At 35.6% G+C, this 12,500-nt stretch overlaps 1 protein-coding gene across 1 annotated transcript in view; it reads right to left on the minus strand.

Annotated features, from left to right (window-relative positions):
• LOC137621778 (uncharacterized) overlaps positions 1-12,500 on the minus strand; it is a 1,028,309-nt gene that overhangs the window by 574,607 nt on the left and 441,202 nt on the right. Inside the window, exon 4 of the mRNA XM_068352287.1 lies at positions 4,789-4,917. Coding sequence (XP_068208388.1) covers positions 4,789-4,917 — 129 coding nt within the window. The remainder of the gene's footprint in view (positions 1-4,788; positions 4,918-12,500) is intronic.

Here is a 12,500-nt window from a genome sequence, read left to right on the forward strand (position 1 = left end):
CCAACAAGCTACCTGCAGGGGAGGCCCTTTAAGAAGCTCAGCTCTCCTCCTGACACGTTCTCCTCGCTGTGGCTAATGCCCTCGAAGGGCTGGCTTCCATATACCAACCACAAGGCATCCAAGCAGTTTCAGTTCTTATGGGAGACGACTCCAAGGGCCAAATTTCCGTTTTCCATGGGAGATAGAACTGTCTAAGGTATGATTTCTTTGAGAGTTATAGAGCGTTCATCATTATTTCAACAGCGAGAGAGAGAGAGAGAGAGAGAGAGAGAGAGAGAGAGAGAATCAAATAAATCGATAAATGAAAATAAATCTTAGGTATAATTCAATCAAAATTGTTAGTTCATTTATAGCACGTAACTAATACGAATATTCAGTAAAAAAAAACACTTAAGTCATCATATCCTTAAAATCTAGACATGAAGGATCATAAGAATAATTAAAGAGGTCAACTAAATTGATCAATATGTAAAAAAGCTTGCCAAGAAATTCCGTTAAAAAAAACAGGAACCAACACTGCATTAGAAAGGTGACAGTCAAACCCATTGCGAAAACTGTCCTGGAGAAAACTGCCCAACTTTAACTATAATCTGTTAATCTACATAACATTTCATAATTTAATAAGCAAAGTTCTTTTAAGCTATTAGTTGTATGTTACGCTAGGCGAATATGTACTTTCAAAAGATCATAGCCTTGGAGTATCAACTCTTTCAAAAGTCGGTATTTCTTTAGCTTCCATTTATTTCTACTAATCCTCTAACCCATTGTCGTATTCGTACTAAAAAGTGAATGAGGAAAATACACTCTTGTCGATTAATTACTATATACGTACCACCTCAATGGCACTAATAATGGTGGTAATATTATCTAATGGGGTTGAACTGAAAGAAAATCTAAAGGTTGCAGAACTAGATCGATTACGATCTCGCAAAAAGGTAATTTTGACATTTTAATAAATATAAATACAGATATAAAGACACCAAGTAAAGGTTAAGTTGAAGCTGAACAAACCAAAAGAGGTTTTCAAAGATGAGGGATCTTCTTGTCAATAAAGCCATGCTTCAGTGTCTTCTCTTTCTAAGGGACTTTACTAATGTGCACATCCTCAATTGCTAAATTTACGCCAAGTGAGCAGAAATAAACAGAATTAGAGACAAAGAGACTGCAATTTTCCATCGACAAGAGGAAGATATGATATTTCATTGTAATTTCAATGTCTTGCTTCAGGAGTCCGGTTCTTCGATAATGATTCGGGAGTATATGATCCCGATAGAATATCAATCATGGTTTTAGATGAGAGCCTGAATAATCTAAAAACTACAATACTTTAAAAAATGTCCCCTAAAATTTATAACCAAAATTTCAAAGTTTACTTTAAGCTTGAAAATTTAAAAATCCATGATAGTATGCATATGATGTAGGTGCATCAGGAATTTCAAATCGTTTGTAATTTTCGAAATTCTGTAGTCTTTAAAGAATGTTCAAATCTTATGATTTTTTAATTCAAATAATTATTGATTATAAAGTGTATATATTCAACAATTTTCCTCCAGGCAGTTTTCTCTATGATTTTTTTTTTTCGCAATGGAGATTTTTCCAAAGCCAATGTTTCCATATTGGCCATTTTCCCATGGGAAATATTCCTCATCATCTCCTCCGAAGCCTAGGTTAGATTTCGCTAGTCGTCTCTATCTTGAGCTTTTCATTCAATAATTCTACATTTATAATCTACTTCACGCATCCTAGTCCTCAGCCATGTAGGCTTGGTCTTCCAACTCTGCTAGTGCCTTGTGAAGCCCAGTTGAAAGTTTGGTGACCTAATCTCTCTTAGGGAGTGCAAAGCGCATGTCCAAACCATTTCCATCTACCCCTTACCATGATCTTATCATCCACATATGGCACTCGAGTAATCTCTCTTATAGTTGCATTTCTAATCCTGTCCTGCCATTCAACTCCCATTATTCTTCTGTGTTCTCAAATCTACTAAATCTGTTGGAGATTGTTTCATTGCCATAACATGACTCCGGTCCATACAGTAACACAGATCTCACTAAACTGATATATAGCCTGATTTTTATATGTAGTTTCAGGCAATTTTATTTCCAAATTTTACTTAACCTAACCATTGATAATTTACCAGCAGCAATATACATAAGAAAAATCTTGGTTGAAACATTTAAAAAAAACGAAACTAAGGTATTTTGAAAACTTCGATACGTACAAGGACCTGAATGCGGGTTTTGCCTCAACAGTATCCTTCCAACGAAATTTCTCCAAAATAGTTTACGAGATTATAGATCCAGCGCAGGGGTATGCCACATTATTTGCTCTCTTATTATGGTAGCTAATGCTACGCCACCACATCGGTTTCTACACAACCACACATCATACCAAGCCCTGATACAGCACCCATTTCCTTTTTTTTTTTTTTAAACCTTAACTATCCCAAGTCAGAAACTCTGCTTCATGCAATCTTACCTGTTTCCTGTACATTATCTGTTTATTTTTTGTCTCAGGTTCCAGTTATAATTTTTCCATTGTTTGACGACACATCTCTCTCTCTCTCTCTCTCTCTCTCTCTCTCTCTCTCTCTCTCTCTCTCCTGACATTTCTTTGAAAATCTATATTTTTTCAATATTCCTCCCCTACTTCGCATCCAGTATCTCTATCTAACTGTGTTTTCTCTCTCGCGATGGCTCCTGCTATTGCAGGAGACGTCATCTCAAGCCCAAAATGACAGCCATGATGAGAAAACTAACAGGGACAACTCCTGTTGACTCAAACTTCCAGCGAATTACCATCCCTATCTGCTTTGATATGCAAATAACATCTCCGAAATGAAGAGGGCTCCAAGGAATCTCTCTCTCTCTCTCTCTCTCTCTCTCTCTCTCTCTCTCTCTCTCTCTCTCTCTAGTGATAAAAGATTTCGAAAGTAGACAGGTGCCACCGTTCCAATTCAAAACGAGAAAGATGTCCAAAACTAGTCTCTGGAAACTGGGTCAAAAGTTCCCTGAATGACAGTTATTAAAACCATTCCTACGAATATCTGGGAGACTTGACGCTTCTCCGTATACACCTCGCCGCTCTTCCTCACTTCCTGTCTCCGTCTCCTTCATGACGGGTTGTTATTAAAAAAAAATATATATATATATATATTACCCAACAAGGAATAACAGTGGCAACAATTAATTACACACATGCTAAAATGATTAGAATAATGATAACTAGAAACGGTCGCGATTGTACGCTCGTACATACACATGAACACGCAAGAATGAGCACACACAGGCACACAAACCAACCCATATGCACGCGCGCGCACGCACACACACACACACACACATATATATATATATATATATATATATATATATATATATATATATATATAACTAATACTACAATGAAACAATAGAATTAAACATTCAATGAATGCAAATTGCGACACCAAACTTACAGATTAATCCCCATACAGGAACCGACAACGACCATTGACGCCAGCCAGACTTTATCTTACGCATAAGGAGGGGGTGGCATTTCAAAGTTGGAAACTTCCACACGTTAAAGTTATAATCCAAGGCTTCGCTAAGTTACCCACCTAACCCAAGTTACTCGTGCGATTAGTCTTCACTACTGAATACAATGACGGTGGTGTGAAACCCAATTTCCCAGCGGTTTAACTTTTCTACTTTTCTCAAACTGGTGGTGTTAGTGGAGCGGTGAAACCCCGAAGTCACTTGCCGCGAGATGAAGTAATTACCGCAAGGCAAAGTCAATTACTACAAGGAGGAAGTTATCTGTCACGGGACAAGGTCAGTTCACTACCGAGAAAATTTCGGTTACTGCAGCCTAAAGTCAATGGTCACTAGGAAAAATGAAATTACTAAATGGTGATGTAAAGTACTACAAGGTCTTGCCAATTACTAATGAATTGTGTCAACTGTCAATGGATGGACTCAGTTGCCAAAAGGCAAAGTGTTATATCGCTTCTAGTTAAATGACACAAAATGAAGTCAGATAATGAAGATAACGTCAACTATCACAGATTATGTCAAGTCCCCCAGGGTTGCCAACTCCCCCCGGGGTGAAAATTACTAACACAAGATAGATAAACATTACAACAAAGACAATACAGAACGCTTATGTATTAATTGATGTAACAACTTGTGGGACCTAAAATGCTAAAATTGAAACAAAATTGCAATATCTATACAAGAAGGTTTCCTTTTTTTTCAGCATCTGTGTTACTAATTAGCCAACCGTTAATCATCAATAAGATAATTGCAGTGTATGAAATGTGTTATCAAATTTGGCTGATCACCATGCTTATTTTAGTGAAATTTATCCATTGTTTTATAACATAAACTCTAAAATACAATGTTTATGAAAAAAAGAATAGGCAATCACGATGTTTACTGCAATTTAATTCTATCCATTTAATATTAACTAATCTATCACAAAGATTTACGTCAGTCAAGGAGCATATATGTATATATATATCTATATATATATACATATATATATATATATATATATATATATATATATATATATATATATATATGTGTGTGTGTGTGTGTGTGTGTGTGTGTGATCGTGCTTGAGTAAGCGCAAGTATGGTTTTGTAAGTACCCATTTCCTGGGATGTATCTTAGAAAATAAGAATAAAGTCCGGGTTAGCAGCAAAGACAGAAACCAAGCGACAAATCCCGAGGGCAAGTGTGACTTCGAGGGTTCCCAGCCTCCCTTTGTTGTTAGTGGTGGAAACGGTGCCATGATCGAGCTCACCATAGTCCTCATCATCGTCAGTTCGGTCACCATCCTCCTCACTGTCGTTTGGGTGAGGATAGTGAAGCAAGGGCTGTGTTGATGGGGTGTCGTCACCATCGCTATCTTCTTCGCCAAGCATGTACTCACCTGCGGGAGGAAAAAAAGGAACAGCGTTAGCATGATTGCTCAGATGAAAAACGTTATATTACAATTATTGTAGCGGAAAAGAGACAACATCAATATAATATTATTACCACACAAATATTAAGGCAAGAGAGAAAGCATAGAGATAATAGTAAAGCAACTGATGGATTATCCAGACAATTGCAGAATAAAAGAGAAAATCAAGACAATTGTGAAGCAAAAGAGAGAATGTTAGGCATAATTTTTCAAGCAAATTAGAAAATATCAGATAATTGTAAAGCGAAAGGGAGCATAAGAATATAACCGTGGATAGAAAAAAGGAAGATAAATCAAAAGAGAAATAAAATTATTTGTCGTGTGAAAGTGAAAAGACAAATTTTAGAACACTGAATCAGGATATAGTTCGATTCAATACAACTATTCAAGCCTACAACTACTGTTTATGAAAATTATATACAATAATATGATCAATAACTATTCATTTAAATATAAATTGTTTCATATCAACATTCCATTTTAGGATACAATAATATACTTAACTATGAACACACACATAATTGCCATTCCTCAAAACTTATAAAATATAAAAATTCTATATTCATGATACAAGAATCATAAAAAAATTGATTTTTCATATTTCCCTGGCTAAACAAACCTATATCTGCAAGAACAATTTAAGAAAAGCTTGCTAACTACAACAAAGAATAAAATTTATTTTGATGTAGAGGACGCCGTGAAGAATACGTATTTTGTAAAACAAATGGTTTTCAATGATATGTAAATATTATAGGCACAACCATTTCAAAGTACACTGTATAAGGTACATCCATAAACACACGTACATACTGTACATACTTTTCAATAGTGATGAACACATCAAAACACACATGACCTAAAAATCAAATCTTTGTAAAAAATGAGAGAGAGAGAGAGAGAGAGAGAGAGAGAGAGAGAGAGAGAGAGAGAGAGAGAGAGAGAGAGAGAGAGAGAGAGAGAACTGGAAAAAACCGCAAACGTTAGGGACGCACAAGGAGTGCCAAACACAATATATCTAGGGCCACAATAACCTTCCGTACTGTAATGGTTGGAGTAAGGCAAGATTGGTGGGGTCGTTTGTTTCAGTAAAACATGATTCTAGCATCGCCATTCCCGTAAAACACCAAAGCAACGTTCAGCAAAGATGGGAAAACGCAAAATATAAATAAGTTATTCTCTGAAGATGTCGTCATGGAAAACATAAACGACTAGAATTGCACTCTTTCCATGTTTATCCTGCTGACTTTCTGAAAAAAATACTCTCTCTCTCTCTCTCTCTCTCTCTCTCTCTCTCTCTCTCTCTCTCTCTCTCTCTCTCTCTCTCTCTCTCTCTCTCTCTCTCATTTCTTAAAAAAATGTATAATCATAGCTAATCATATTTTCTCGCTCTCTCGCCATACACCGCACATAAAAACCAAATGCTAAACATCAAATTTGCCATGAACAGAGGCAAGCCGTTTCTCGCCATCACAACAGAGAGAGAATCCGCAAAGAAAAGAAAAAAAAAAAGTTCACCGTTTGGAGCTCTATGGTAACCAGTGCAATGCCCACCGCCACTCGTATAAACGATTTATTTTAATGGGTTTCCTTCCCCTACGCATTACTTGCTCGTAGGCTTACTGCTACTTGGGCCTTGTGCTATCAGACGTCCAATACACTTATTACATCCATACGGCTTAGAAATGATGGCATACAGATAAAAAAAGGGAAGAGAGAGAGAGAGAGAGAGAGAGAGAGAGAGAGAGAGAGAGAGAGAGATTCTCTATTTACATAAGTTGATATTTCTCATGCATGAACAAATAGAAATGAATGAATAAAACCAACTAAATTTTTCCTTCGCTAAATTTATAAAAAAGAAAAATATTCCTTAAGTTGAGCCAAATATAGCATCAACCCGCAGAGACACCGTTTATACATGTCAACGAATGGGAAAAAAGAACCCAGTGAGGTATACTGCATCACAGTTGGAAATAACAACCATATAAAACATAAACGAACAAACAAAATTATTTTATCCATAAAAAAGACGATGCTATCAACCCTGGTTGCACACTGCCTCGGCATCGCGTCCCCAAAAACACTAAATCCTTAACCCGTCACAGAACAGGGAATCAAGCCAGACCTTTTCATCTTTTACAGAATCCATTCCATCCCATCCCGTCCAAGCTCGGCGGACGACAAACAAACTATTCCCAAACCACACAACAAAGGAAGCTAGAGCCATCGCATCTAATCTATGCTAACGATGGTTTGAATCGAAGTCTGGCAGAGTCATCCTGAGAGAGTCTATTGAGATTAGAAGGGTCTTGTTTACGAATTAGACTTGTCGTCTGCAAGGTAATGTTCGCTTGATGAGGTGTTATAACGCCTCGTTCTCAGTGAGTTTCAACCAAAAGTAATGGGAGGCTGGATTATTCGAGCCCTGTAGAGAGAGAGAGGAGAGAGAGAGAGAGAGAGAGAGAGAGAGAGAGAGAGAGAGAGTTCAACTACACACAATAGAAGAACGGTCGAGTAAAAAACAGACTGACTGAGATATACACTTTAATACTTCCGTGAAGTGAACATAAAAATAAATGTACTTACACATTACAGACTTGGGAATATTTTTCAAAAGGACTGTAGATTTTTGACAGTCCCATAAAACTCCTCTCAGCAAAAAACCATTAGCACCCTGTAGTAAACCATTCTGACGCCAATAAAATACAATAAATGGCTCCATCTAACATTACTGCTCATGGTATGTGTGAAAGTTGCTCACTTCAGTACATATCTACTCACTGCTACGTTCCCTCTACTAAAGCAACAACCATTACACAATAGCAATAAAATCTTCTCAAAGGACATAAACAAAATTAAAATGTTTGTCTTTTTGAAATTAGTTCTCTGCGAAAAGCTTATAAATGGTCTACTAATAAGTTACACATTAAAACATCCGAGAAATATTGGAAATGGATATCATTTGATGGAACAGTTAACGTTGCTTTGTAGTGGGGTTAGGGTCTGTTTTATATATACATACATACATACATACATATATATATATATATATATATATATATATATATATATATATATATATATATATATACATACATACATACATACATACATACATATATATATATATATATATATATATATATACATATATATATATATATATATATATATATATATATATATATCGCAGACTTATGATAGTGTCAAAAAAGTAAAAATAATTAATTTAAAAAGAAGAAAGAAAATTATTCTAGGTAACTATTGCCTTTATTAGCACAATATTGGGATTTTTGTTCATATTCCTTCAAATGATTCTGCTCTTCTCGCTTCTTATTAATGATATGTTTTCTATCATTTACCTTTCTGCTTCATTTCCTAATTAGACTGTCTATCATTTCCTTTCTCTCTCTAATCAATTTAACTTCTCTGCCCTCTTTCACAATTCGCCTACTCTGTTAGTTAATCAATTTATCTTATTTTCCTTCCGTAAAGGAAATCCAAATAGATTAGGTGCTACCCGAAGGCACACTATTTTAGATCTTACATTTTTCAACGCGATGCTCTCGCGAGGTAATGTAATTGCGGTGGCAAAGTCCGCAGACTTTGGCCAAAAGGAAACCAGGCGCAGAAGGTCTGTCTATTTCAGATTTTCAGCAGGTGTCATTCACACATTTCTAAATTATATCAGTATTCAATCTTAGCTCTGGCATAACGAAAATTACCTTAACTAATTGAACCACCATCATACTACAACTTCATATATGTAAATATTTGATAGCCGACATTTCCCTGAGGCTAAACCAACTAGTTTAGCTTTTCGGTTCCGTGAAATTAAAATCTTGATGGACCATGATGCTTACGGAGGTGTAGACCCAAATGATATTTTTCCTTTGTTTTTAATAAAGACGGCTGATTGAGTAAACTTTTTAGTTGTCTGTTATTTTCCGCAAGTAGCAATATGAGGTTCTTTTAGCACTTGGATAATTCGTTATGTTTCTCCATTAGGTAAATGTGTTTGTGGTAGTTCTAGCCTTGCTAATTACCACCCAATTTTCTTTACTTCCATATTATTTAATGTTTTTAACAACTTTTGGCAAAACGTCCAAATAGGTATGCTAAGGACAAAATTCTGTTCCCTAGTTTGCAATTTGGATTTCGCAAAGCCATTGGAGCATGTGATCCCCATCTTACAATTTCCAATCCTATACAGAACTACTTCGACTGCGCTCGGGAAGTTCGTGTAATTAGCTTTGGTTTTAGTGCTACCTTTGGCCATGTTAATCATGACACTCTGGGTTTTAAACTCAAACAGTTGAGAATAGGGGGTCTTTTCTTCATTAATTAATTTTCAAAGTAATAGATAGCAAAGTATTGTTGTTGATGGGCTCCACAGTGAGCAAAGGAATGTGATATCTGGTGTTCCTGAGGGTATTGTTTTGGGCCCATTACTTTTCATACTATATGCCCATGGTATATGCAGTTTGGCCTAGAAAACAAGCTCGTTGCATATGCAGATAATGCTACTCTCTTTGCCTCTTGAATATAGATCTGGGATAGTTGAGTCCCTTAATAGAGATCTAGCTAAAATTAGTGCATGGTCCAAATTATGGGGAGTGATGTTGAATCCTAACAAACCTCAAAGTACGATTGTAATTAGATTGTTGACAGTGGCTCCTCAACATCAAAATCTCTGAATTGATGTCTCTTTAACTATATGCAACTCCTTTAAAATTTTAGGTGTGATTCTTGATTGAAAATTTACTTTTGAGAAACACATTGTTTCTTCTTCAATTGCACACAAAAATTAACTTATTGAGAAAGTGTTTTAAGATTATCGGTGATCATTTTATTCTGAGGAAACGTTTTAATTCTCTCATTCTACTTTGTTTCGAGTATTACTCTCCTGTCTGACTCTCTTCTTAATTTGTTTAGCAAAATATAGCGGTCAATCAAACTCCTTATTCCGAAGTTCTTTGTGCATGTTGCATAAAATTTTCATAATTTTGACCAACTATTTCTTCAGATTTTCTCACACTGACCGTCCTATACGTAGTGGTAGATAGGAAGTTAATTCTAACATTCTTGGCTTTTCCATCATAAAGCTTAACACTACAAAATTCTGGAAATTTTATTCCAGCTGGGACAAGATTGTAGAATGATTTTCTTAATCAGGAGGTTGAATTGGTGGAACTTCATAAGTTCAAACTTATTGAAAATGCTTTTGCTGCTTAAACATTTGACATAAGTCTCGTTTCACAGCATTTATGTGATTGATCTAGTATAACGCTGTTACTTTTCTTAAATTACTTTTAATTTTCTATAAGTTTTCAAATCTAGTGGACTGCCTTCCCTGTTGAAGATCTTGACTACTTCCATCCACCTCCTGCCTGAAGATGAGAGGAGACACCCTCTCGTAACGCGTAGCAGCCGAACCCGTTTATACTGATTGTTGTTGGCAGTTCACTGTTAGAAAATTTTAGTAAAATTATAGAATTTTTCTATGTAATTTACCCCCGCCCCCATACTGATGACTAACATAGCACAGTTACTGGCGGTATGCAGTACTGAAGAAAGAAGGGAAATCTGAGCAATTGAGAAGCTCAGCTGCAAGATAAAATACTATTGAGGCAGCTATAATTTTTAATGAAACTTGCTTAAAAGAGGGCCATTACTAAATAATAATAATAATAATAATAATAATAATAATAATAATAATAATAATAATAATAATAATAATAATAATAATAATTAATTGACTAAACAAAGAAAAATTTACAAAGTCACCTTGAGGAAAACCATTTTATAAGAAAATTAACCATATACAATATATATTTTTAAAATTTTCTCTTTTTTACCAAACTAAAGATTTTATTCCTCTTAACATTTTCCCTAAAAACAACACATTTACAGTGCATGAAAAGTTCAAACAAAAATAATCAAATAGATACTGCAATGCCAGCACAATCATACGCACACAGTCACAAGCAGACCGAGCCATACAAAACCGAGCAAAAACAAGTAAACATAAGGGATCCCTTAGTGAATTGTTGCTTCCAGAATAAAGGGAAACAGACCCATATTCGAATCAAAACAAGCGTGCATACTGGCCTAAGCTTCAAATCATACTTATAAACAACAAGCTATTCATAGCCCTCTAACTGGAGAAGAAAGCCTAGTCCTCACCCAGCATGAGAGGGGAGGGGGATGTGGGAGGGGGACGGGGGTTGGCGTCGTAAAACACGCAATCTGAAGAGAAAATTCGCCTAGGGCTTACATGCTAATGGTCTCTTTATAGCCGCTGCTGAGCAAAACGCCTCTCCTCCAGGATCTTCTTTAAGGATTCCATTCGAATCCAGCGAAAGGCTATTCAGCCCCTTTATCAGACCTCATAATGACGGGAGTGTAATTCCGTTTTATTCTAATTCTCCCTCTGACACAGGCCACGAAAGCTCCCTCTATTATGCCCCTCTGGTACAGGGTTTAACTTCGTCTCCGGGATGTAATGCAAGGAATCTGATACACGAGAAAAGATGGCGTTCTATTTTCTTAATTACTTTGATTTTTGGTGATCGGCCACTCATCTATATTATGTTCTCTTATTTTTGAAGGGATGTTCTGTCACGTTTCACTTATTTTCCTAATTATATTCTTTCCGATTTAAACGTATATTCACCATAATCTTTTCTTTTTGGAACTGACATATATTCATCCCATAATGCTTACCTTTTTCACTTGGGGATTCCTACACCTATCTAACCCCTTTCCTTAATTATGTTATTTTCATGATTCTGTTACCTATCTATTTCATCTCCCTAACGACTTTCTGTAAATGAATCTGTCACCTATCAATCGCCTTTTCTTTATTATTTTCTTTTTCAACTTTTTTTTTTACTTATATATGAAGTTTTCCTAGTAGCTTATTTTTTAAGAATTCTACAATTATTTTCTTGATCATGTTTTTAAGGAATGTTGTCAATTGTTCACCACATTTAGATTTATCAGTCGCAAAGTATAAGGCAACTCTTTCCCAGCTTCCTCTCCTCTTCTTTTCTCAGGCAACTACAACTACCAACCTTTAATTCTGTTTAACTACCTTTTAAACTATCCAATTTGTTGAAAAGCCTCGCCTTCACCAAAATCTTGAATCTATTTCCTTTTCCATCGTACATTTCCTTGAAATTCAAATTTGAAAGCAATCCTGAACTGAATGAACAATGAAATTTAAAATTCTATTTTTCCACTTTTTCTGAAATCCAAGTAATTTATAACGAAATAAATATTACGGAAGGCTTCGCAGGCTATTACCGTTTTCGAGCCCGGTTTTTTCTTCTTAAGGGTTTGTAAAATTGGCCTTCATAAAATTTGACTGTTAAACCAGTCATCTTTGCTTCATGAGGGTAAATGACCTATGAATATCCTAAGTTCTTAAAACTGTGAGAGATTTATTTTGATGTGATTTTCTTACATTTAGTTTGATTCTTCTTCAATCGTCTTTATAAAATAAAATGGCTAATGGTGAAAAAAAGAGCTAATTCCGGAGAAGCATGGGA

Source organism: Palaemon carinicauda, chromosome 28 (assembly GCF_036898095.1).
Source record: "Palaemon carinicauda isolate YSFRI2023 chromosome 28, ASM3689809v2, whole genome shotgun sequence".
Taxonomy (NCBI): domain Eukaryota; kingdom Metazoa; phylum Arthropoda; class Malacostraca; order Decapoda; family Palaemonidae; genus Palaemon; species Palaemon carinicauda.